Source organism: Amblyomma mixtum, chromosome 1, assembly GCF_055824585.1.
Source record: "Amblyomma mixtum isolate Tamu chromosome 1, ASM5582458v1, whole genome shotgun sequence".
In the NCBI taxonomy this organism is placed as follows: Eukaryota; Metazoa; Arthropoda; class Arachnida; order Ixodida; family Ixodidae; genus Amblyomma; species Amblyomma mixtum.
Genome location: NC_143012.1, coordinates 174,574,383 through 174,601,670, shown reverse-complemented (window position 1 = coordinate 174,601,670; position 27,288 = coordinate 174,574,383). Strand labels below are relative to the sequence as shown.

Sequence of the window (27,288 nt, the reverse complement as noted above, 5' to 3'; positions counted from 1 at the left end):
GGTTGGTAATTCATTGCAACACAGTAATCATAGCGCGGGTACAACGCAGGCGTTCTCGTCCGGTCTCGTCTTTGTCCTGCGTTGTTCCCGCACTATGATTACTGTGTTGCAACGAAAGGACGACAGCAAAGGGAGAGTTTTCGCTGTCCCCTGAACCGTCATTTCGAGCTCTAGATTGTTCCACGGTAGCTTGGAGTGTGATGCAAATATGTTTACGCGTACTGCCCATTTGTTCGAATCGAAGTATACATGGACGGATTAATTGCGTATTTACGAAAGTACACTTTAAAAACATTGCCAACACCAAAATGCGATTTCCCTAAACTCGATTTCGAGCATTAGATTGTTCAAAGGCAACTCGAAGTGTGCTGCAAATATGCCAAGGCGGACTGCCAATTTGCTAGAATTTAAGTATTCTTTGGACGAATTAATTGCGTATTTACGGAAGTACACTTCAAATACGTTGACAACACGCAAATGCCTTTTCCCGAAACGTGATTTCGAGCACTCAATCGTTCACTCAACTTTTCCTATCTGCCAGCATCTTCGCTAAGTGCTTACAGCTAGGCATTTAGTGCGTTTTCACTATTCGAAAATCCCCCCCCCCCCCCCCGTCCATGCGCTGTACGCATTGTTACGCGCAAAGAAGTGGTTTTTTCGTTTTGCGTGTACTGAAGATGCCAGTACAGGCTGAACGGCACCATATATTCTCCTCTACACATGACTTTTTATTTCACTGCCAAGGATTTTTTTTATTGAGCTAGTCAGAATGGATGGAATGGGCTGACGCATAATTGAGAGTAAACACTAGTAAAAACTTCGCTGCGAGCAATGGCCGGAGAAGGCACTAGTGCACATGTCACATGCCGCTCGGGAAGCTTTTCTTTGACTTCGTCGCGCTGAGTGTTAGGCTCCTACGAGTGTGCGGACCAGCGCTGGTCGGTCGATTTTGGCCGTCTCGGTCTTCGGCAAGGAGTCCACAAAGAAGACGCCACCATAGAGGTGCTTGTGCACGGCGAGGTTACCTGCAAAAAGAGAGAGAAGAAATGAGGTCTTAGAGTACATGGTGTCGGCAAAAGCTTGAAATCTCAGTGCATGTATCAGCCGACCGTTAGTCACCAGTAGCTCGTGATCTAAAATCGATAAGTAGGCATTTGGGTACTTCAGCATCCAAGAATTGGTACAGAAAGCACGCGCACCAACAAGTAGTACAGGACGACAAAAGCACGGTCTGCCATCAAGACTTTTTAGAGAGAACCTGAGGCACTTACATACATTGAAACCCCGTGAATCAGCATTTCACGGAATTGGAGAAAACATCCGCTTAAGGAATACAGAATTATCGGGAATGCCCACAAAAAAAAAATGTCCCGCAGCTTTACGTTTTCAAAGAAAAAAAATCAGCAATCGTTTGTTGCTTCTTGCAGTGAATTTACGTGGCAATAACTGTCTTGCGCGCTTCTACAGTACGGAACTAGGCGGGCACGCTGTACGATGAGTGAGCACACATGCCCTCTACGAAATTCAGATTCAGAGCCGTAACAACGCCCCTACCACACACACACACGCACGCGCGCGCGCGCAAAAGCACGAAAGGAAGCACATGCTGCGTATACGCACATGACGATGAGAGGCCGGCAGTACACTGTGCGGTGAATGCACAACAAACACAAAAATGGCGAAGCGCAGAACCCATGAAAAAGAAGCTGGTCGTGGCTTCTCGACTCATTAGCAATGGGTGCGGCAACTTGACAGTTAGGTTGAACACTATAGCGAAACTCGTAATAGAGGGGCCATATTTGTGAGTCGCTCATTCATCACAATCATCCCTTCAATCATGCTTGTGATTGATTCATCACAATCATCCCTTCAATCATGCTTGTGATAGGGTCCAGGACGGGGGCAGCATATTCAAGTTTAGTATGAACAAATGATTTGTAAGAAGTAATTTTACAGGAATAGAAGAAAGGCAAATGTTGCGGCGTATATAGCCCAGTGATTACCGGTGTTTGTTATATAATTACGTGCATCTTCTAAGAGCGACTAAAAGGAATAAGAATGCCTACGTATTTTAATAGGAGTGAGATTCGATGTTACTATTATTAAGATGATAAGAGGGCTATGTAGCATTATGACGAGAAACACGCATGTGCTTGCATTTCTTAGGGTTTAGTTCTAGTAGTGTCACGGTCTAGCCTATGGGGAATTGATGGGGGGATAAGTACGTTTTTCCGCGGTTACTTGAGTCTCACATAGTGCAAGACCGCCGAACCCAACCCGCTATCGCGTACGCTACCGAGCGCACACCGACCACGGCGGTCCTTGCTCTGAGGGAACAAAGGAACAACACTCTGGCTGACACAAACAGGCATTTATTGCCATAACAAAAATAACAGCAGCTAGAAACAATATACGCTAAGGATTCGAGGTCGTTCGACTCACCAGAAAGGTTACAAGCGAACGTTCGCCCACACTAGGGCAGGGGAGATACTCCACGCCCGGACGGGACGAGATGAGGGAGGTCGTTCTCCCCCATGCCCTAGCCTCGCTGGCTAAGAGCGGAGCGTCGCGCCGACACGTCCGTTCGCAATCTGTTTCCCAGCTGAAGAGAGAGTCGTCTCCCCAGCGCGCGCGCGCAGCAATCACGCCGTCCGTGGCGCTCGTGTCACTGCGACGCCGGCGCCCTCCCTTGTTGGTTAAGGTAACTAACTGGGAAGACGCATCGCGGGGAAGCAAACCACAGGGGGCAACCGGGGCAGGTCCCCACAATCTCAGTCAGGAACATTATGAATATCTGACTGAAGACGAGTCACATCCGAGTCGCTGTTAATTTCAAGGTATATAACGAATCATCTGTAAAAAGGTTAATTTATGAACATAAGCTATCAGCTAAGCCTTTAATATATATGAGATAAAGCAAAAGTCCCCTGCACACAGCCTTATGGCACGTCCGATTCAACTGGCGAAGTGAGGGAGCAAGTGTAATTTATTGTGACAAATTGCGAGCGATTTGTGAGAAAAGAGTGGAACTACGCAAGAACATCAGTATCAAGGTTAAGTTTGCTTTTTTAAAAAAAAGCAGCTGATGTGACATCTTTTCAAACGCTTTTGAAAAATTTGGGAATATACAATCGACATTAGAGCCCAATCAAGGATGGTATTGAGATCGCGTTTCTACGATACGGCTTGAGTTTCACAGGAGAATGATCTACGAAATCTGTGTTGATGATCTGTAAAAAAGACATTTGACTGAAGAAATAAGAGAACGCGAGAGTAAATGACGTGCTCCATAACTGTACATGGAAAGCTCGTAAGTGAAATGGGTCTCTAATTAAATGGGAACGTTTAATTCCAGAATTATCCAAGAGAGTCACGTTCCCGACCTTCCAATCTCCCGAAATGAAGGCTACCTGAAGAGATTGCTGGAAAAGATTAGAAAGTATTATAGTGCTGTATGCTTTAGTCCTGATCAGAAACTTTGAATACATGTTATCAACTCCACATGATGAGATTTTATGTTTTTGCACTATTTTTTCCACGCCAGTAATATCAAAAACATTAGGGTGCATTGCCAGAAAGTGAGTACCAGGATAGGCAGGTGGTACAGAGCACGTGTTTTTACAAGAAGCAGAAACGAATACAGAGTTCACAAGATTTCCGCACTCATCTCGCTGCATTAGTTTGTCGCTTGAATCTTTAATAGCGGTATCGTCTCTTTCGTTAACTAAATTCTCAAATTGCATGCGCTTACCGATAAAAGGAGATGGTTATGTTGCATTGAAAAATAAATCGTTGGCATGCTTGAGTTTTTTTTGTATTCGGTAGCCACGAACTGATAAGCAGTCCAGCGTTCTTGAGAACCGGTTAGTTAGAAAATTCATTTTTTCTTGTTACCGAGGCTTTTTAACGCTTGACTGAACAATAGTGATTGCCGAACAGAAATGATGACTGCGCAGGGCGTTTTTATTGGAGAGCGATGAAAATTTTTTCATTACACAAATTCCAGTTGATACCAACAGAGCGATCGTGAAAGCTTGCTAAGTAAGCGTGTAAAAAAACAGACAGCTCACGGTTAAGAGCACAAAGATCAGAGTTTTTATAGTCGCGAATATATTTATTGTGTTTTCTGTTGTGGAATGAGTGCCTATCTAGCCATTCTATGAATTAAACGTTTTTCTCTCTCTCTCCTGTGAAGCATGGTGCAGGTGAAAGAAAAATGAAGCAGTAAGTGATCACTTAATCCTTGTAGGTACGATATGGACTGGAAAAAGCCAGGTGAAGTGGTGAATACCAAATGTAAGATATTGGAAGTAATAGAAGAAATTCGAGTTGCCTGCATTTCAAGCTATCACAAGTTGAAATCACTGCACAGATTCAAAAATATGTTGCCTTCACTGGAAAAAAAGATTACAATAGGAATGTACATTTGAAAACACATTACTAGGAAAATTAAATTCGCCTAGTGAAACGAAAGAATTATTCGGGTGCATGACTGCAATCATATGGATGACGTCATGAAAGTCTTCGGTGAAGGTGCGGGAACAGGACGGATTACGATAGCAAACTCCCATTATGAATTTCCTGGAGCACGAGCGAATTTCAAGTACCGCAAATTCTAAGGCGAATCTGAAATAAAAAAAAACGTGCCAAGAGAGAAAACACACAACAGGACGGGAGCTTACTGCCATCTCTCAATTTTTCATGAAACCGGCACGATAAATAACGCTCATCTTTCGTATGACTCAAGATATCATTGGCCAGCAGATGACACCACGTGAATGTCTTATGTGTACCTCTCAGAGGCCTAAAAGGATAATCATCGAAGAGTCTGGCATCACGCCTTGACAGAAAAGATGTCTCTGACGTCTCCATCGACATCGCTTGGCGAAATTAAAAGGCATACAGGGTGGGAAATAACACAAACTCCATTGCATGCATTGGCTTACAGTTGTGTGGTTAGAGAGAGCGCTTGTGCGAGGGTGTGTTCCTGTGCATACTTGTACAGAGGGCAAAACGCTTGCCTAGAACAAGTTGTGTGCATGTTTCTGGTTGAACACGCGATATTTAGCGATAGCATTTGGTTAAAAATGGTCTGGATGTAAGCATGCACAGCTAAACTCATAGATCGACATGTTTTGCCTTCCTGGTCGCAGCCGCTTTGGAAGCTGCGGAACACACAGTTTGGTCGTTCTAGACATGCGTTTTGTCCTGTGTGCGTAGGCAATTCTTTCCTATCAAAAATCGAGCAGGAAAAGTGTCGGAAGTGAGATATCTTCGCTTTTTCACGCGCCCTTCCCAGGCCACACATCGTGTCCAGACCGCAGCAAAGAACACTCACGCTTAACAGTGTCCTTGATGCTCTCGGCAAGTAGGTGGCGATCGCGCTTGCGGCTTTCTTCCGTGAGCACGGCTGCAGCAGCGGGAACCTCACCAAACTCTCTGTGCGGTAGGCCCACCACAGACAACTCAGCGATATCCGCCCCGTGCTCGCGGAGCAGTAACTCCTCCAGTTCGGACGGAACTACCTGGTTATCCATGCACTTTATCATCTGCTTGAGCCGACCCACAATGTAGAATCGCCCATCCTCATCGTAGTGGCCACAGTCGCCTGCAAGAGTCATTCCAAGCAATTTAAGGGATGGATGGGGAAGGATATTGGTCTCACGTGAAACGCTTTGCTCGGCCGTATTTTTGATCTTGGACTAAGAATTAGAACGATGTAGAGACTAGGGTCACTATGGGTGAGATTCATTACTCTACAGTAAAACAACTTGCACGCTTAAGCCTGGACACGAGAATTTACACTGACGGTTGTTTGCTGCTCCAGTCGCTTGCCAAAAGTGGGCAACCTAATCTACTCTCTCCCGTAGCCTACCTCGAGCAGCACGTTCCCCCGATCCTGCTTAGGACGGCCGTAAACAATGCTGGAGCGTAGTGTTAGTTATAGGTGTGTTCTTGCAGGGAGCACATTTGCGCGACATTTACACGCATTTCTCGTCTCGATTTCTTCGTCTCTCAGCCGGCGGGCGGTGGCCACACTCGCCATTTCGGCTGTTACCCCACGAGCAGCGTCAACAACCAGGCATTGAATTAGCGGGAGACCATCCTTAGACAGGCTTTTGCCGGGCTGCAGTTTCGGAAGCGTTCCACCAGTAGATTTTTTTCTTTACCCCCATGCGACTGTTACAACCAGCGCCTCTTGTGACGCGCTCCCTGCTTGTTGCGCTCCTGCCTAGCAAACGTTTCTCCAGGAGAACTTTTGACATCGCACGGGTTCGTTCCGCGCAGTGCAACCGCATGTGCCTCTGCTCGCCCGCTCCTTCAGCGCTCATCGCGGCGCTGCCATCCTTGCGACATTCCCTCTGCGAGTGCCTGGTGGGCCCGCTTTCATCCTTCGCTAGAATACAAAAAACGCGGTGTTTTGTGCGTGCATTTTGTGTGCCTGCTGTTTCCTGCATGAGAATTATCTCTCTGCACGCGTTCGTTCGCCCCTTCCGTCCTCAACTCTGCGCACACATCCTTTGCCTGCCATTACCGTGCACGCGTGTTTCGCTGCTCCCGCTTTAGGTACTCGTACCCCTCCAGCAGTTATTCGGTGCCGTTTGCAAGCGGACAACCCTACGCTCAGTTTCTGAAACAAATAGAACGGTTATTTAATCGACGATAGGTGCGCACCTGACTTGCGCCATCCTTCCTGGTCGACGAGCTCGGCATTCTCTTCTGGCCTCTTGTAGTAGTTTCTCACCACGGATTCGCACCGGTAGCAAATCTCCCCGGTTTCATGAGGGCCCAGTTTCTCGCCAGTCGCCACAGCTTGCACCTAGAAATTTATGACAAGTAGCATCAGGCTCTGTACTGACAGAAGGTTAATTTTGTCCTGCACAAATACATTACATGGAAACAGGAATTCTGGCGCCATAATTTACAAGTTCGATTTTTCGCATTTAATTGTATTGAGTACTGCACAGTAAGTACAGACGCTCACGGACATACAAATCTCTTACTTGGCTTGGATTCAGCCTTAAATTGACTTGCCTTGGAAGCAATGGATTAACAGTGCTTAAATCTGCTTTACTGAAACATACCGGGTGTTCTTTTCTTTTTACAATGTCCGAGAATTTGAAAAAAGGGTTTTTGAGGTAATCACAAGCTTTGTACGGCATAGTAATGCCAGTGTTGACGGACGCCAAAAAAAAAACAGGCGTCATGTTAACTATTAAAGTGTTCAATTAAATTCAAACAGTTAACTTTTTACCTGTTGCCGATGGCCAACTGATTGCAATTAGATATTTGTAGGCGCTCGTTTTCAGAATTTTGAAAACGGAATTGCCCTTTTTGCTATGGCTCGGCTAATGTGGGCCATTTCTCGCGGTATTTGAAAGCCGCGCGGTTGCGAGAGGGCCCAGAGCGGCGTAAATAAAATCGCGACACTCGGCGACGCACGAATAACGCGACATTTGTTGCCCAACTACTCTGGAGCAGCGAAGTAGCGAGGATCGGGCAGCACGCCAGCACGGGCGGGGCTGAGGTTGTCGCATGGTACGCGCGTTATCGAGTGTCGCGATTTTATTGACGTCGGTTTTGCACCCTCCCGCAAGCGCGCGGCTTTCGAATGGCGTTAGAAATGGCACAAATTATTTTAGAAACCGGCGTGGGTAACCGCGTTTTCGAAATTCTCAAAAATAATATCGCTATTACTATCGTCCGGCTACAAATCTCCAACTGCAGTCACGTGGCTAATTGTAATGGTAAAAAAGTTAACTTTTAGAATTTAGTTAATCACTTCACTCGTTTCCTTGATTCTCCTGGTTTTTGATGACCGCCAACACTGGTATTACTATGCCGCAAAAACTTCTCTCTACCTCAAACACCTCTCCCTTTTTTTTTTTTTCATTTTGCGCCTTTTAAAAAAACAGCCCGGTGTACTCGGCTACGCATGCAAGAAGCAGGAGGGCCACTTGGTGGTATGTAGGGAACGGAAAAATGGCTGCCAATCGCGCTACAGGGGTATACAAGTATCACTACGAGTTGCTTTGGTCCAGAGTTAGTTATCATCCGGCTAACAATAGTAATAGTGGTTAGATAGATGCTTGTGGTAACTGTACGGCCTCAGAGTCTACTCGTTCCTCGGAGCTCTCCTGCCGACGAAAGGACAATTGCCGGAATTTATGAAACGTGTAAATATACAGCCGTAAGCTGACGAATGTTGCAGTGACGGCACAACCTGTCTCAGCTACCTTGATAACGTCGACGACGCTCACAGCTTCTGTGCATGTAAACATACTGGTCTATTGTTTAAGCATACAGCTATCTAATCTTACCAATTGAGAGATGACGTTCACTGATGAGCCAGAGATAACATGTCGGGCTCAATCGCCTTTAGGGCGATTCGATTGCGTGACAACAGTTAAACAAATTTTTTCCCGCACACCCGGACCAAGTAACGCTTTGCTTCCGGTAATGCGCAACTAGGAGAGGCTGGCAATTCATGGTTACAGTTCGGAAGGGATACAGCTTGTAGGGTCTGCTCGCGGGCAAGTCAAATCTCGCGCCGTTCACCGCGGGTACTCTCGGACCCCTTCTTCCCGAGTGGTGGGGCGGGGGGAGAGAGGCGAGGAGAAAGCCTTTATAAGGCGAGACCGGAGAGGCTCGCGGTCTCTTGCTCTTGGACCAGCCCTGCCGAAAGGACCACCTGACCCAGCTGCCACGACGACGACCGGCCCCCCTGATGTGAGAATAAACCCTTTGTACAAAGTCCTGCCTCGAGTGACTGCCTGTGCGCCCCCGCGCAGAGGAATTGCCCACAAATAATGGCGCCCAACGTGGGGCTTTAATTAACACCTTGTGGACGATTTCTCTGCCGATTTTGGGACGTGCAGCCAGACTCGTGGCAGGCCCTCTTTGTTCAGGGCCACGCCGGACCGATAGGGTTAAGGAGCGGGTCAGGCGGAATGTTCGCGGGGTAGCGACTTGTGCAGTGTTGTAAATTTGTTAGGGGTCTTGTGTTATTTATGTAGTTTTCGGGCGTTTTGTGTTGTGTATTTCCGCGTGTTTGTAGATAGATTGTTGTGTATGTGAATGTTCTTGTTGCCATGAGCAGTTAGCCGGTGCGGCCGGACAGTTAGCGCGAACTATGCCTCCCAGAAAGGATGTTTCAGCCACGGCTTTGGATGGCGGGGCAGCCGGTAGTGAGACGGCCGACGCGGCGGCCGTAATGGGGCATGTGACTGAGATGTTTGCCGCATTAGCCCGTCAGCTCGGTTCGGTGGCTGGCGCCAACCAGGCCGCAGCATCGGTAGCATCGGCGACAGCATCGCGCCCGCGGATAAATATGGAGGTCCCCTCCTTTTCCGGGTACACGGACGCGAAATCAGTCCACGAGTTTTTGCAACAACTCGAGGACTACCAGACGGCTCTGGGCGCCCCAGATGACGTAATGCTAGGGCAGGTCCTGCCTGTAGCACTCGTCGAGAGCGCGGCGCGATGGAGGCGCTGCCAGCCGACTTTCCAGTCGCTGGCGGACTTCAAAGACCGTTTCCGCGCCGAGTTCTTGCCGCCTGATTATGAGCGCCGGATGCTGGATGAGCTCGCGTTGCGCACCCAACACCCAGAGGAAAGGCTCCTCGAGTACGTACGCGCAATGCAAGAGCTGTACAAGAGGGCAGACCCGACGGCAACCGACCGAGATCAGGTTGCGCGTGTGATCAGGCAGTGCCATCCACGCTTCAAGCCGTATCTGCGGGGCCGCAGTTTTACAAACCTCGAGGCCCTAGCGCAGGAGGCCAAGACCGTGCAGGCGGATTTACTCGCCGAACTGCGCTACCGGCCGCCCCCCAGGCCGGCCGAATCGCTGGAACCGGGATGCGCATGGGATGGAGGCCGAGAATGCGCGATGAGGGCTCGGCGCGCCGAGGTAATGGCCGTGGAAAATCAGGCGGAACCCCCTGTTGTCCCTCGTGCGCTTGACCCGTACGCATTCGAGCAGCGGCGTCGTGCCGGTCTCACAGGCCACGCGCGGAGCGAGCGTCAGGAATGCGCGGAGAAAGGGGAGAGCCGTCCCCAACCGCTTCGTGGAACGAGGGGTCCTCCGTCTACGCGGCGGGTGAATGACTGGCTTTGCTGGAATTGCAACCAGCCCGGCCACGTGGCACGCGAATGCCAAGCTAGGCGTATGCAGGGAAACGCCAGGCGCTGGCGGTGATGTCTGGTGGCAGCGGCCTTTCACCGTCAGCGGGAGAATTTCATGGTTGTCAAGGCGCTAGTCAGGAAAAGAACTCCCGCGCCGGCGACGGGGAGGCCTTTGTCCCGCTCGCCTGTAGAACTCAGGGAGTCGTTCCGCGCTCGAGCCCTTTTATGCTAGTGCAGTTAGCGGGTCGATGCTACTCTGCACTCATAGACACGGGCTCAACGCTGTCACTGGTCGGTGACGAGGTGTACGAGGCCTGCCGGATAGGTAACATCCGTGTCAGACCGGCCGAAACCCCGTTAAGCTTAGCAGCTGGGGCGGCAAAGGCAAAGGGAGCAGTGCGTCTTACGATGCGTTTTGACGGCAGAAAGCGGGGACATCGCTTCGTCTATCTGCCTGGCTTGTCAATACCAGTAATTCTGGGAAGGGATTTTCTCTCGAGCGAAGGCATTGTGCTCGACATGGGGGAGAATGGCTATCGTTACAGCCAGCTCGCCCCCCTCATTCCCTTCGAAAGCGCATCCTTGCCCGGCTGTCCTGCACAAAAGGTGGTTGTCCACACCTGTGCGACAGAAAGGCAGGTGAGCTCCCTCGAGACGCTGAGAGACGGTGGCCCGTTAGAAGCGATTATTGCGTCTTTCTCAGGACCCAGTAGTCAGCGCCGAAGGCTCGCGGAAACTTTACTCCCGTTTTCGGATTGCTTCACGGAGAAACCGGGCAGAACCGACCTGCTTCAGCACGAGATTCAGACGGGTGATACGCGCCCTTTCAGGTGTAACCCGAGGCCGTTAAGTGCGCATAAGAGGCAGCTTCTCGACTGTGCCCTTGACGAGATGATTGACACCGGTGCGGTGAGACCCTCACAAAGTCCCTGGGCGTCACCAGTGGTTCTAGCACCGAAGAAAGATGGATCGGTCAGGCTGTGTGTTGATTATCGTAAGCTCAACTCACTGACGCTTACGGTTGCGTACCCTTTTCAGTCGATCGAGGCTGTGATGTACGCGTTAGGGAACGCGAGGTTCTCCACAGTCCTAGATGCAAGCAGAGGGTATCTGCAGATTGAGGTGGCCGAAGGTGACATTGAGAAAACCGCATTCACCTGCCACCGCGGGCTCTTCGAATTTACTCGACTCCCGTTTGGTTTGTCTAACGCCCCGAGCACGTTCATGCGACTGATGGACATCGTGCTGGGCGATGCAAGGTTCAACTACGCCATGGCGTACCTCGACGACGTTGTGATATTCTCACAGTCGTTCGAGGAGCACCTCATTCACCTGAATTCCGTTCTCGATAGAATGAGACGTGCCGGTCTAACCATAAATCCAAAGAAAGTGCAGTTGGCATCGAAGAGAGTGAACCTCTTGGGCTTTGTCGTGGATGATGGCACACTGAGACCGAATGATGACAAACTGCAGGAAATTCTGAACTACCCCTGCCCCATGGATGTGAAAAGCTTGCAGAGGTTTTTGGGGATGGTTGCGTTCTACAGGCAATTCATCCCGCGCTGTTCGGAGCTTGCAAGGCCGCTGAACCTGCTGTTGCGTAAAGGCTCGAAGTGGGTCTGGGGCAAGGAACAGAGTGACGCATTTGTTGCCTTGGCTCGCGCGATAGCGAATACCGCTAGTCTGCGCCTCCCCGACCTGAACAAGCAGTTTGTCTTGCAGACAGACGGTAGTGACTACGGTGTTGGAGCTGTTTTGTTACAGGAACACGAGGGCAAACTGCGCCCTGTCGCGTTCGCTAGTCGCACGCTCACATCGGCGGAGCGGAATTACTCCGTGACCGAAAAAGAATGCCTGGCGATCATGTTCGCATTGTCGAAGTTCGACATGTACCTAGACGGAGCGGTCTTCACCGTGCAGACAGATCATCAGGCATTGTCTTGGTTAAAGAGGCTCAAGAACCCCGCAGGCAGACTCGCGAGATGGGCGCTGACGTTGCAACGTTACGCGTACGCCATCGAGTACCGCCGGGGCAGCTTGAACAAGGTGGCCGATGCTTTATCGCGCGCACCATGGAATGCTGGCGGAAGCGCTTCAGAGGCGCAGCCCAGCTTTGTAAAAAGCGGCGTCACCGCTGTTGGAGAGGAGGAGAGGGCGGACGGGAGTGTCGCGCCCTGTTTGGAGAGAGAGGAGACGGACAAAGGTCCCGCACGGTGCTGTGACGGAAGGGAAACACAGCAGCTCGTGGCGGCGACCGCTCGCCTGCCTAGGAGCGAGGCAGAAAGAAATCTGTCTTGGGGAGTAGCGGTCAGTAGAGAAGAGCTGATCGAGCCCCAGAAAGCAGACGGTCTTTGCCAGCGGGTGCTGAAGGAGCTTGCGAGCAGCGCAGCTTGCACCGGGAACGCTGAGGGCAAGTACGACGCGTATCTGCTGGGCGATGATGGCTTGCTGCTCCGCTACATCCCCCAACTTGACGAGGAAGAGGCGATAGCATCCCCTTTCCGAGTCGTGGTCCCGAGAAGGTTGCGGAAACGGTTCCTGCAGTACTTCCATGACTCAGCGCTGGCAGGCCATGGCAGCGGCAGTAAGACTTACGACAAGTTATGCCGTGTCGCGACCTGGCCAGGCATGAGAAAGGATGTGCTGGGATACGCCCGTACCTGCCCGGTATGCCAGGTAGCCAAGCCGCGGGCGGGCAAGCCCGCTGGCATGATGAAGGCGGTAGTTAGCAACTACCCGTGGCAAGTGGTCGCGTGCGATATCATGGGACCCCTCCCTCGGTCCGCGCGCGGAAACCAATTCATCCTGGTAATAACGGACCACTATTCCAAGTGGGTTGAGGTTTTCCCCCTTAGGAAGCTTGTGTCGGAACGAATTTGGGAAAAACTGTTGGAGACTTTCACTCGTTTCGGTTTCCCTTCCGACCTGATTACAGACAATGCTTCGTATTTCACAAGCAAAGTCTTTGTAGACTCCTGTCCGGCGCTTCAAATCCGCCACAGGAGAACGAGTCCCTACCACGCTCAGAGCAACATGACCGAGCGGGTGAATCGAAATCTGAAGAGCATGCTGGTCGCGACGACCGAGCAGCACAGAGATTGGGACGCGCGGCTGTCCGAACTGGCGTTCGCTACAAGGACAACCGTGAACAGGTCAGTGGGTATTACACCCGCTTACTTGAATTTTGGGAGAGAGATCGCTTTTCCGCTAGAGAATGCCCTACTCGACGCGGCGGGGCCTGCGCCCCCTCCGCTTTCGCAGTACGCGGCAAGGCTCCGGGAGCGCCTGGAGGCAGCGCAGCGAGCAGCCCGCGAAAACCTCGATGTGGCGCGCATGGAGCAGGCGGATCAGTACAACAAAGGTCGCCGTCACGTCGTTTTCAACACGGGCGACCTAGTACTCAAGAGAACGCACCCACTTAGTAACGCAGCGCGCGGTTTCGCCGCGTCGCTAGCGCACAAGTGGGCTGGGCCGTACGAAGTTACGGCACGGACTACGCCGCTCACCTACCAGTTGCGGTTGTTGACAAACGGCGAAACCGCCGGTCCGGTGCATGTCGCTGATTTGAAGGCTTTCCACCTTCGCAAGGACGATGACTGCGAAGCGGTGGAAAATCAGCGCGATGCGGCGATCTCACCCCCGGGAGGACGAGCAGGTAGCGGTGCGGTTCGCAACCGACGCTACAACCTGAGGACCAGGTAGCACCCGTGTCTCTCGATCAATTATCACTCGCAGTGCTCTCGCCCTCTCAGTATGTCTTCTAGGAAGCTCCAGCGGACCGACGCCCGTGGCTCGGACTCCAGAAGGCAAGGCAGACCACCGTCGAACGGTGGCCGCCATCAAGGCGCGCCACCCGGCTGGCGGCAGGAGCCGCGCGAGTGGCGCAGGTTCCACGGCCGCGGTGGCCCCCACCGCCCGCCAAACCACATGCCTAACCACTGGAGAGCACCTCCCAGTGGTGCAGGCCAACGCAAGAGGGCCAGTGACGACCAGGCGCAGGGCCCCCCTCAGCACCCAGCCGGCGCTTCGGCCGCCGAGCAGCCGCAACCCAAGCGGCCCAGGGTCCTGCGGCACGTGGCCACCTGGACCACGGTCGCCAACGGAGCGGCCATCTCTTACTGCGTGCGGTCCAGGTGGCGGGACCAGGCGCAGCCCCTTCGCGGCGGAAAGGCGCTTGGCGGCTGCAGCGCCTTCCCCCGCTGCGCCACTGCAGAGGGGCAGCCCGGAGGAGGCGGCCCTTAGCAATCCTCCAGTCCAGCCGCCCAGACCTGCTGTCCCCGGCGGCCGAGGAGCTTTGGAGGGCGCTGCCGGCAGGGCCCCCAGCGGAGCCAGGCGCCTCGCCCCCCCAGGCGGCTCGTGAGGAGCCCGTCCAGCCAGCGGTGAGCGGCCCCCCGGCGAGCACCCCTCCCCCCTGCGACGACTCTATGGACCCGGACCCGGAGGTCATCGACCGCCTACTGGCGGACCCCGGGACGGACGTTTGAGGGGGGGGGGGGGGAGATGTAGGGTCTGCTCGCGGGCAAGTCAAATCTCGCGCCGTTCACCGCGGGTACTCTCGGACCCCTTCTTCCCGAGTGGTGGGGCGGGGGGAGAGAGGCGAGGAGAAAGCCTTTATAAGGCGAGACCGGAGAGGCTCGCGGTCTCTTGCTCTTGGACCAGCCCTGCCGAAAGGACCACCTGACCCAGCTGCCACGACGACGACCGGCCCCCCTGATGTGAGAATAAACCCTTTGTACAAAGTCCTGCCTCGAGTGACTGCCTGTGCGCCCCCGCGCAGAGGAATTGCCCACAAGCTTTAACGGCTTGCAGATAGCGTAGCCAGACTCCCGAGCAGCCATCTATTGCGAAATGGCCAAACCCAGCTGGAATTGTCCCAAGCATCTCTAATAAATCTGTACGTGCTATTGTGTGGCCGAACACTTACCATAGAATTGTTCACCTGTCAAAAGAGCTGACAGGCGGTCAAGAAACTTGCCTGGATTATTCCTATACCGCATCGTTATGAACAGAGGTCTGAACACACAATTCCATCCCACCCAGCCCTGCTGAAAAAAAGTTCTATGATGCATAAACCTCATAGATCATTCATCATAGAATATCATACAATCTGTATGACATATCATACAATCTGTGTGATATATCATACGAACTGTATGATATATCATACAGATTGTATGATATGTCATACAGATTGTATGATATTCTATGATGAATGATCTATGAGGTTATTGCATCATAGAACTTTTTTTCAGCAGGGAGACGCTGCAATCATAACCATCAGCCCAGCTAAATCCACTGGAGGACAAACGCCGCTCTAATTCACCTCCGGTCAGACGTCTCGTGCGCCTGCTGCTGCTTCCCTCTTCTTGCAAGCTTCCTAATCTCCTCCGTTCACATCAGCCTCTGCAACCTCATCTACGTTTGTCTTCTCTTAGAATCCGCTCCGTCGTCTGAGCAGACTTTGCTCTCCGTATCACGTGCCAGCCCATGTTCATTTCTTCTTCTTGATCCCAGAAAGGATAACGTTTGCTCCAGTTAGCTCTAGTACCTCGTCTATTCTTTCTCGGTCCGATAACCTTAACCATGTCTTTTTATCTTCTGTAACTCCCTGCGTTGTCTTCGATTTAATTTCAAGCCATAGGCTCGCCTCCAACTTCCTGCGCCATAAGTCAGTACTGTCAAGATATAGCATAAAATCATCATTCACAACAGCGCAGCAATGACGGACGAAAGGGAGACTGGACAAAACAAGCGCTGACTTCAACTGAACTTAATTGCTGCAAGGAAAGAATATGTACCTCACGAATATTACAACAAACAAACAAACAAACAAACAAACTGTAAAGAGGAAGATGGGCAGCGGCGGCAGCCGCACCGCCAGCGCACGGCGCGAAATCGTCGGTTTGATGCCCCGGAGGCGTATTCGCCAACTGCAGCCTGTACAGCCACAAGGCTTGAAACCACGGTGAATTTATCACGGTGACTGAGGATTGTCGCAACGCCTTACCTAAAAGGGATAATAATCCTCTTAAACGGCGTTATATGGCACTGAGCATCACGATTTGCGACCTAAAAGGGAAAAAATTGAAAAAAATGAAATTGAAAAAAACATCAAAACTACAGTACAGAAAGCGGAGTCGAACGGCCGACCTTCCATACGCAACACGAGCCTCTAATCCACTGCGCCATAGCGGCGATGCCAAGCCGTCGTTCTGAATGAATATTTATAACCAGCCTTAATGTGGCTGCTACCTGCCGGTGGGCGGCGCTGTCAGCGCTGGCTGTACCGGCTGCATTTGGCGAACACGCGCCCCGGAGCTCGGACCGCCATTTTGGCTAGCTGTTCTTAGGCTGTTTCCCCGGAAATGTCGCTACAATTTGGTGGAGCTGTGCTGTGTACAGCCTTGGACCTACGTCCTGGAACTTCGAAGCAGAACCATCGCGTCAACTATGTCAGCCAACGCAGGACAGTCATCTTCCCCTTCGCCTACGCCCGTCGTTTGCCCTGGCGCTCTCCGGCAACGGGACCCAGCCATATTTAACGGGTCCGATGGCCACGGCGTGGAAGATTGGCTTGCCTCCTATGAGCGGGTAAGCGGCCACAACCGGTGGGACGACGCCACGAAGCTCAACAACGTGGTGTTTTAAGGCGAAAGCCTTTAAATGTCTCATCATTGTAAGCAGCAGCTGTCGACAGAAATGTCACGCTTTTCAATTGGTCGAAACGGTCGTGACGTCACAGTGCGCGAATTTCAAGCGGGGCCAATTGTACTTTGGCTAGTAACCATGCAACCAATTGAAGGGATCGTATAGTGATGCTCCAAGTGTGTGGGACTGAGCTTAGTTAATTGCTTAATTACCCAATTAGCCTACTTAAATTTTCAAGTCAGGCCACATAAACAAATAAAACCGATTAGGAAATTGGTGGAGCTCGGGAATCGAACCCCGGTCTTCGGCGTGCGAGACGAGCATGCTATCCACTCCGCCATGCCAGCTCGATGGTTTGGAATGAACAAAGGTGCGTCTAGTGAATACGGTGTCTTCGCTCCCTCCCGTCCTCCTTCCTTTCCTTCCGGCGAGGTTTAGGTGTCCGCCGAAATATGAGAGACATATACATTTCCTTTCCTCAAAAACCAATTTACCGACGAGCGAGGCGTAGAACCGAATGGGCGATGGCGTTCTATGGACACCCTGGCAGCGTTGCAAGACGCTGTCGCGTTCCACTCTTAGAGGCGAAGCTTAACATCTTAACCACACATCAGTGACCATACTTTAGGTCAAAAAAGTGCCCCCTGAATTTTGACGGGTGTTCACCGAGATATGTGAGACAGTTACTGCTTAATTTCCTGTCCTCAAATACAATTTTCATTTTCTTCATTACGGGCCCTCTTTGTCTTCTTTCACTCCCACTTCCTTCCTTCCTCTACGGTGCGGTTCAATTGTCCACCGAGATGACAGAGAATTACTGCGCCATTTCCTTTCCTCAAAAAGCGTTGCGTTCAAAGGGAAGTTATCGCGCCGAACGGGTGGTAGCGTTCGGTGGACTCCCTGGCAGTGCTACAACACGCTGTCGCGTTCCACTTCTATAGGCAAAGCTTTGGCGTAATTAATCAGCAGTTAATTAGTATTCAGGCATTAATCAGTAATTAACCATTAATTAGTGATTCGTCATCACTTAGTAATTCGTACTCAGTTAATGTGACGCCAATAGTGGCGCAGAAGCAGCGAAAGTGGTTCGGAAAACGCTTTCGCCTCTACGCACTTTAGACAGTCAAAGTGCCCCCTGAATTTTTACCTGTCGGACGTGGCCGGCCTATGGCACAGGAACCACGAAGCAGACTTTACCACCTGGTCGGCTTTCAAACGAGCCTTTTCTGACATCTTTGGGCGCCCTGCAGTACGCAAGCTGAGAGCCGAACAGCGCCTTCGAGTGAGAGCCCAGCTTCAGGGTGAATCGTTCACGAGTTATATCGAGGATGTCATCAGCCTCTGTACAAGGGTGGACTCGTCTATGTCCGAGGCGGACCGAATCAAGCATGTCTTGAAAGGCATCGAAGGTGATGCATTCCAGATGCTTATCGCCCGGAACCCTACCACCGTTGCCGACGTCTTCACCCTGTGTCAGAGCTACGATGAGCTCCGTAAGCAGCGTATTCTGGTACCATCACCTTCCGTGCAGCCTGACTCGCTTTCCAGCCTCACTCTAACGACCTCTCACAGCTCGCTGCTGGACCAAATCAAAGACTTTGTGCGTGAGGAGGTGGCTCGACAGCTGTCACTTCTTCACGGCGTCCAGGGACCTCCCTCCAACCTGGCTTTGACCCTCCAAACTGTGATTCGCGAGCAAGTGTCTGAAGCGTTACCACCTGTTGGTCCGCCGGCTCCTGCTGCGGCGCCGCTCACTTACGCCGACGTCGTCCGAAGGCCAAAGCCCGAGGCGTCTGTCCCGTTCTATCCTTTGATGCCGCAGCCTACCTTTCCAACCCGGCCACCTCCTTCTCGCGTTAACCCCTGGCGCACCCGTGACAACCTCCCCATTTGTTATGCATGTGGTGTCCCTGGTCACGTTGCGCTTCTCTGCCGTCGCCGTGGGCTGCCACCTGTGGATGACCCCAGAACCTACGTCTATGCGGCACCACAGCCCCCGCCACGTCCGTCGTCTGCCGAACAGTTTGATGCCTCCGATCGCCGCCCGTATACTCGCCGCCGTTCGCCATCCCCGCGGCGCCGCTCTGTGCCCCCACTGCGTCCTCATTCCCCTATGCGCCAGAAAAATTAGTTGCCGCAGTTCCCGAGGCAAGAAATGCGTATTCGGCGGCAAGTTCAAGACCTCGTTTGTTCCCCGCTAATGTGCTCGATGTTTTTGTGGAGGGCCACACCGCCTTGGCGCTTGTCAATACTGGCGCTGCTGTTTCTGTGATGAATGAGAAACTGTGCCGCAAACTTCGCAAAGTGACGACGCCGTTATCTGGATTTTCGCTTCATACAGCTAATGCGCAGCGAATCTCGCCTTTCGCCGCCTGCACAGCCAGGGTAATCATCCACGGTTCTTTATATACTGTCAAATTCGTCGTTCTCTCATCGTGCTCGCATGACATTATTTTAGGTTGGGACTTCCTCTCCCAACATGAGGCCCTCATCGACTGTGCTCGTGCCGAGCTCGAACTTCTTCCGTGCAGTGATGCCTCATCTGATATATTATCTACGTGTTGCAAACTGTCTGTGGCTGACGACATCGAGATTCCTCCACGCGCATCTGTTCATGTCCCTGTCTCCTGCCTCACTGCATCTGACAGCGCCTTCGTCTTTACACCATCCGACGTCTTCATCTCTCGACACGGTCTGTGTCGTGTTTTGTCGGGGACAGCAGACGAAGGCCAGGTGGGTGGAAAACCGAACGTGATTTATTCCATCACAGCTCGTAGTGGAATGCCCGGTGGCCGAGCAGCGCGACTTATCTTATAGCCAGCTCTCGCGATCGTCGCGCCGCCGCTATCGCTCTAGCCGCGACGATTACACAACACTCCTCCCCTTTTATTTAGAGGGTGCAATCATATCCTTATAGAATAGTTAAAAGCCAGCTTCGTATCGCTCGGGTGGACGACGAATTCTTGACGGGTAGCGCCTTCCAAGAGCCGACGTCTCGGATGTAGGAGCGGGCGCCGGAGGGACCTCGGGAGGCTGCACGGGCACCGGCTCATCTGATGCTGGCTGGTCACCTGTTTGGTCTGGAGGGAAAAACAGGAACCCGTCCACGTTGTCTACGTCGGATGACCCTGGTGTCACCTCAGGGCTTGTGTTACCCAGCAGTTGGTCGAGGTGCCGACGCCAGATGAACTTGCCTCGGGGCGTGCTCACCAAGACTTTGTAGGAGACTGGTCCAGTTTTCTTGAGGAAAGTTCCACGAACCCACTTCGGCGAGCCTCTAATTGCGAACTAAAACACTGTCATTAATGCAAAAACCGTCTCTGTTGCTTTTCCTTTGTTGCATTTGGGTGAACTGACTGCGCATCACCTTCCCCTCCACTGTCGGCTTGAATGCATCCAGCTTAGTACGCTATCTTCTACCCATCAAGAGGTTAGCTGGTGCCTCTCCTGTCGTAGGATGAGGCGTATTACGGTATGCCAAAAAAAAATTATAAAGTGTCACTTCGACAGGTTCACCTGGAGGTGATTTGCGGAGAGCCGACTTCAATGTTTGCACAAAACGTTCAGCCAGACCATTTGTGCTTGGGTGATAAGGGGCGGTCACGACATGTCTGGCCCCGATGTCCGGCATGAATGCCTTGAACTCTTCGGACACCAGTTGTGGACCATTGTCGGCCACTACCGTCTCTGGTAATCCGAATCTGCAGAAAAGTTCACGCAAGCAAGCAACAGTACGTTCGGATGTTGTGCTCCGCATGACGAACACCTCTGGCCACTTCGAGTGGGCATCTACAACCACTAGAAACATGGTTCCTCGAAAAGGCCCCGCGAAGTCCAAGTGAATTCGCCTCCATGGTGCGGTCGGCCATGCCCAAGGAAGCAGAGGTGCCTTACATGGATCATTACGTCGTTGCTGGCACGTTTGACAACTTCGTACCCTTGTTTCCAAATCTGCATCAATTGACGGCCACCAGACGTAGCTGCAAGCCAATTCCTTGCTCCGCACGATTCCAGGATGACCTTGGTGCAGTTCGTCGAGAACACACTCTCGAAGGGCAGACGGGATAACAACCCTCATGCCATACATGACACACGCTGATCTGCAAACGTCTGTCGAAAAACTGCTTTAGGCTTGTATCTCGCAGGTACGATGGCCAACCTGTGCTGGTAAACTGGAGCACCTTGCTAAGCATGGGATCACGTGATGTGGCACGCGCAATCTCTTTGGCGGATAGGGGCATCGACTCCAGGCGCAATGCATAGAATGATTCCTCGCCTTCGGACGCTCCGTCTTGCTGGCCCTGGAGAGGGAACCTTGAAAAAAAATCTGCCTCTGCGTTGTCACTGGACTTTTTGTACACGAGCGAGTACTTGTAAGCAGACAAAGTGACGGCCCATCGCTGCAAGCGTGCTGCCGTGATCGATGGAATGCCTGTCGTCTGCCCCAGGATGGTTTGTAACGGCTTGTGATCCGTGATCAATGTGAAACATCTTCCATAGATGTAGAAATGAAACTTTTTGACTGCAAAAATGATGGCCACTGCTTCCTTTTCTAGCTGACTGTACTTTTTCTCAGCGTCATTTAATGTGCGCGACGCATAAGCGACCGGGCGTGGGCTTCAATCGTCCGCAACATGAGAAAGTACTGCACCCACGCCGTACTGGGAAGCGTGACAAGCCACTTGCAAAGGCTTGGTTTACTTTGGTTTATGGGGTTTAACGTCCCAAAGCGACTGAGGCTATGAGAGACGCCGTAGTGAAGGGCTCCGGAAATTTCGACCACCTGGGGTTCTTTAACGTGCACTGACATCGCACAGTACACGGGCCTCTAGAATTTCTCCTCCAAAGAAATTCTAGCCGCCGCGGCCAGGATCGAACCCGCGTCTTTCGGGACAGCAGCCGAGCACCATAACCGCTGAGCCACCGCGGCGGCACTTGCAAAGGCTTATCGGGGTCGTAATGCGCCAGTATCGCGGATGACGCCAACGCATTTTTGACTTCCTCGAACGCCGCTTGGCACGATGCATCCCAGCGCCATGGATGATCGCGACGCAGCAGTTTGTAAAGAGGACTGGCCAGAGTAGACAATCGTGGAACGAACTTCCCGTAGTAATTTACGACGCCCAGAAACGACTGCAGCTGCTGCTTGCTTGTGGGCGCGCTGATAACATGACCAAGACAGCGCAGTTCTTTTTGAAAGAACGAACACTTTTCTTTCTTTACTCGAACCCCGCGCTCCGTCAACCGCTTTAGGACATCTTCCAGATTTGCAAAATGCTCGTCTGGCGTCCTTCCAGTGATGAGAACGTCATCCAAATAGCAGCTGACGCCTTTCAGGTCTTTCAGCATTGTGTCCATAATTCTTTGGAAAATGGGTGGTGCCGATGAAACCCCGAACGGTAGTCTGTTTACCGCAAAAAGTCCTTTATGGGTATTGAGTGTCAAGTACTCTCTTGACGACTCCGACACCACCACCTGATGATAGGCTCTGTTGAGATCAATCTCAGAAAATTCTTGGCCCCCTGCGAGCGCCGCAAACAACTCATCGACTCTCGGCAGTGGGTACCGGTCAGTTTCAAGACAAGGATTTAGGGTAGTCTTGTAATCACCGCATAGTCTTATGCGACCGTCCTTCTTTACTACTGGTACTACCGGTGTGGCATAGCTGCTTGTCGCAACTGGTGAAATGACTCCCATGCCTTCCAGCTTATTAAGCTCGGCCTCGACTGCAGGTTGTAATGCAAAGGGCACACTTCTTGCCTTCAGAAACTTCGGCACGCTACCATCTTTTAGCGACAACTCTGCTCTTTCTTCTGAAATTGTTCCCAGTTCGTCATTAAACAAACTCTGGTATCTGTCTAGAAGTGCGCGTAGTCTGGCAGTTTGACTCGAACAGGCAGAACCATCTGACCTGGAAATAGCGTTGAGCTCGTAGATACTGCTCCAATTGAGTCGGATGGCTTGCAACCATTGTCGACCTAGCAGCGGAAGTCCCTTTTCTTTCGTGATGTAGAGAGGCAGCTGGGCCCTCTGCTCTCCGTACTGCACGGCCACGTGAGCGACTCTAACAGGCTGGACTATGGCTCCCTGGAACGTCCGCAGCTTCAGCGTCGTTGGCATGACCTTGATTGAGGGAAACATCTGCCGAAACTGATATAAAGACATGACAGGCACAGTAGCTCCTGTATCCAGCTCCATGTACAAGGGCCGCGCCCTTCCACGTGCACAGAAATTTTTATCGGAGCCAGACCAGGCGAAATAATTTCCTTCATGCTTACAGAAGCTTGAACGGGAACCAACATCTACATCGAGTTTCGCCTTGCTCCCTTCGTCTTTTGCTGTTTGTTAGCTTGGCACACCCTTTGAATGTGTCCTTTCTTATCACATTTGAAACAGGTGGCCGCAATGTGCGGACACAGTCGGCTTGCATGCTTCGCCGACCCGCAGCAATAGCAGTTTCGCTGCGTCATATCGCTTTCCCCAACGGCTCTGACCTTGTAAACGTCCGGAACGCCCGTATCAGAGGCATGCGCTTCTGCTACGCTCTTTTTCGCTGCTTCCATGGCTAGCGCTCGTTCCATGGCTTTTTGAAAGGTTAGCTTGTTATCCTCCGTGAATAACACTCGCTGTATATCTTCTCTGCGCAAACCGCAAACAAAACGGTCTCGCAGCGACTGGTCTCGCAAATTCAAAACGGTCTCGCAAATTCACATGTCTGTGCCAATTTCCGCAACTGTGCAACATATTCCAAAATCGATTCAGTCTCGAGTTGCGCTCTCCTGTGAAATTTCGCGCGTTCACTAATTACCGACGGCTTCGTTGACAAGTGGTCGCCTAGAAGTTTCTTTAGCACGTCGGAACTTTTAGCTGACGGCAATTCCGGCGCTGTCAATGACTTGAGGAGACTGTACGTCTTTGGGCCTACGAGACTCAAAAAAGCGTGTACCTTGTCGTCCTCGGGGATACGGTTGACCAGAAGAAACGACGTTAAGCGTTCCTCGTACGACGGCCAGTCGCTCGTAGACTCGTCGAAGGGCTCGATGTGTCCCAGTCGACCCACGAGTTGCGTCACTGCTCCCGCCGCTACCGAACCATCCGTTGCCATGTCAGCTTGCTGTAGAACTGGTCAGAATCCCGACCTCCTCGCCAAATGTCGTGTTTTGTCGGGGACAGCAGACGAAGGCCAGGTGGACGGAAAACCGAACGTGGTTTATTCCATCACAGCTCGTAGTGGAATGCCCGGTGGCCGAGCAGCGCGGCTTATCTTATAGCCAGCTCTCGCGATCGTCGCGCCGCCGCTATCGCGACGATTACACAACAGTCTACCTCTGCCGTTCGCTGTGCTCACGGTTCAAGACGCCTGCAGCCTTATCCCCATCTCGAACCCTTTTCTGAGCCCTTGCATATTTCTCCGTGGCGAATGTCTTGGCCATATTCAGCCCGTCGACTCTTTGCTCGAACCCGAACGTTGCGCCGACTCATGTTCTCTTCCTACTAATTCGCTTACTTTGCCCGCATCTCCCGCTTTGGCCACGGACGACGCCTTTACTGATTGCATCGACGCCAGACTTGCCGCACCGCAACGCGCCCGACTCCTTAACCTACTGAATCAGTTTCGTTCTTCCTTCGACGTCGCTCAAAACCGACTCGGTCGCACGTCTACCGTCACCCACGAGATCGACACCGGAGCCCACTTGCCGCATCGTCAGCGCCCGTACCGCGTTTCGGCAGCCGAACGCCAGATTATCAACAATCAGGTGGACGACATGCTTCAGCGAGGCGTAATTCAACCAGCCAGTAGTCCGTGGGCCTCTCCTGTCGTTCTGGTGAAAAAACAAAGATGGCACAATACGGTTTTGCGTCGATTATCGGCGCCTTAATAAGATCACCCGTAAAAACGTTTACCCGCTGCCGCGAATCGACGACGCCCTTGACTGTCTCCAGGGCGCGGAATTCTTTTCATCTTTAGTCCTGCGATCGGGCTATTGACAGGTCCCTGTGGCGGAGGCTGACCGTGCCAAGACGGCTTTTGTTACACCAGATGGCCTCTACGAATTTATCGTCATGCCTTTCGGCCTCTGTAATGCCCCGGAGAGTTTCGAGCGCATGATGGACTCCATTTTACGCGGCCTGAAGTGGACAACATGCCTGTGCTACTTAGACGACGTTGTCGTCTTCGCGCCTGATTTTGAGACGCACCTTCACCGCTTGGAGCACGTGTTTACATGTTTAACTTCCGCGGGGCTCCAACTGAATCTCAAAAAGTGTCGCTTTGGCGCCCGCCAACTGACAATTTTGGGTCACGTCGTCTCTAAGGACGGCGTGCTTCCTGACCCAGCCAAACTTCGTGCCGTCGCTGAGTTCCCCAAGCCGTCGACTCTGAAGGAACTTCGCACCTTTCTCAGCCTATGTTCTCTTTCTTCCGACTTTTCGTCCGAAATTTTGCCTCTATCATCGCGCCACTTACGAACCTTCTTCGGGGCGCCAACGACCTGTCCGGTTGGTCACCTTACTGCGACGACGCCTTCATCACCTTACGACGGCTGCTCACAGCGCCTCCCATTTTACGCCACTTCGACCCTACTGCTCCCACCCAAATCCACACCGATGCCAGTGGCGTTGGCTTCGGTGCTGTCCTTACGCAACGTAAACCCGGATTTCCTGAGTATGTCGTTGCTTACGCGAGCCGTGCACTCACAAAGCCGGAATCCAACCACTCAGTCACCGAGAAAGAATGCTTGGCTATTAAGGCGAAAGCCTTTAATGCCTCATGCTGTCGTTAGCAATCCGTGTCGGCAGCCGTGTCTCCGTCCGTGTCGGCAGCCGTGTCTCCGTCCGGGTCGGCAGCCGTGTCTGCGTCCGTTTCGACAGATGTGTCCGCGTTTTGACGGGTGTCCACCGAGATATGCGAGACAGTTACTGCATAATTTCCTTTCCTCAAATACAATTTTCAGTTTCTTCATTACGGCCACTCTTTCTCTTTCTTCTCTCACTCCCACTTCCTCCCTTCATGTACGGTGCGGTTCGGGCGTCCATCGAGATGACGGAGAACTTCTTGTCCTCAAAAAGCGTTGCGTTCGAAGGGCAAGGCATCCCGCCGAACGGGTGGTGGCGTTCGTCCCTTCCTGTGCGGTGCGGTTCGGGTGTCCACCGAGATGACAGAATTACTGCGCCATTTCCTTTCCTCAAAAAGCGTTGCGTCCAAAGGGCAAGGCATCGCGCCGAACGGTTGGTGGCGTTCTTCCCTTCCTGTACGGTGCAGTTCGGGTGTCCACCGAGATGACAGAGAATTACTGCGCCATTTCCTTTCCTCAAAAAGCACTGCGTTCAAGCTGTAAGGCATCGCGCCGAAGGGGTGGTGGCGTTCCTCGCTTCCTTTACGGTGCGGTTTGGGTGTCCACCGAGATGACAGAGAATTACTGCCCCATTTCCTTTCCTCAAAAAGCGTCGCGTTCAAAGGGCAAGTCATCGCGCCGAACAGGTGGTGGCGTTCCGTGGACTGCCTGGCAGGGCTACAACACGCTGTCGCGCTCCACTCCTAAAGGTGAAGGTTAAGCGTCATTAATTAGCAGTTAATTAGTAGTTAGTCATTAATCGGTAATTAGTCACTAATTAGTAATTTGTCATTGCTTCGTCATCAGCCCCGCCGCAGTGGCTCAGTGTTTACGGCGCTCGGCTGCTGACCGGAAAGACGCGGGTTTGATCCCGGCCGCGGCGACTGAATTTCGATGAAGGCGAAATTCTAGAAGCCCGTGTGCTGTACGATGTCAGTGCACATTAAATAACACCAGATGGTCGAAATTTCCGGAGTCCTTCACTACTGCGTCCATCATAGCCTCAGTTGCTTTGTGACGTCCAACCCCAATAAACCAACCAATTATGTGTGACGTCATCCAGTGGTTACGTCACCAGTGTCACATAAGCAAAGTGGTGCGGAAAACGCTTTCGCCTCTACGCACTTTAGACAGTCAAAGTGCCCCTGAATTTTTTGTTTGGGCGATCGGAAAGTATCGCCCTTACGTTTACGGGCGCCCTTTCGACATCGTCACGGACCATCATTCCCTGTGTTGGCTGGCCTTCTTAAAAGACCCTAAAGGCCGCCTCGCTCGCTGGGTCCTACGTCTACAGGAGTACGATATCCGTGTCATCTATCGCTCCGGCCGAAAACACAACGACGCCGACGCTTTGCCCCGCTCTCCACTGCCGCCTGACGCTGTCTGCCGCTCGCCAGTCGGTTGCGCTTCGCTGTCGATTCCAACAGATACCATGGACAACGAGCAACAAAAGGACCCCTGGATATCTGCGCTTCTACGTTTTCTCGCCAATTCCTCGGCGGCACCCGTGCCTCGTGCCCTATGCCACCAGGCTGCTCACTTCGCCATTCGTGATGGTCTCCTGTACCGCCGCAACTACGTCTCTACCGGCCGGAAGTGGTTGCTTGTCGTCCCTGCCCATTTACGGTCAACATTCTGCGCCCTGTTTCACAATGACCCGCAGTCTGCTCATGCCGGT

At 52.2% G+C, this 27,288-nt stretch overlaps 2 protein-coding genes across 3 annotated transcripts in view; one reads left to right on the top strand and one right to left on the bottom strand.

The window, feature by feature from the left end:
- Window positions 1–877: 877 nt before the first annotated feature.
- The window catches only part of LOC149369877 (uncharacterized), a 69,322-nt gene continuing 42,911 nt past the window's right edge, over window positions 878–27,288 (bottom strand). For both annotated transcript variants that reach the window (XM_089559602.1, XM_089559593.1), the window contains 3 exons: window positions 6,676–6,820; window positions 5,339–5,608; window positions 878–1,025 (listed from right to left, as the gene is read on the bottom strand). In XM_089559602.1, coding sequence (XP_089415728.1) covers window positions 907–1,025; window positions 5,339–5,608; window positions 6,676–6,820 — 534 coding nt within the window. In that variant the 3' untranslated portion in view covers window positions 878–906. The remainder of the gene's footprint in view (window positions 1,026–5,338; window positions 5,609–6,675; window positions 6,821–27,288) is intronic.
- LOC149369879 (uncharacterized) lies at window positions 16,579–19,553 on the top strand. The gene is made up of 3 exons (XM_089567443.1): window positions 16,579–16,767; window positions 17,906–18,822; window positions 19,547–19,553. The coding sequence occupies exons 1-3, from the start codon at window positions 16,579–16,581 to the stop codon at window positions 19,551–19,553; spliced, it is 1,113 nt and encodes a 370-aa protein (XP_089423569.1).

What these genes read in the sequence shown, in the direction of transcription:
- LOC149369879 (XM_089567443.1), top strand. Translation starts at nt 16,579, where the DNA reads ATGTCAGCCAACGCAGGACAGTCATCTTCCCCTTCGCCTACGCCCGTC. An exon ending in CCACGAAGCTCAACAACGTG is followed by an intron (nt 16,768 to 17,905) that starts GTGTTTTAAGGC and finishes AGACAGTCAAAG; the next exon opens with TGCCCCCTGAATTTTTACCT.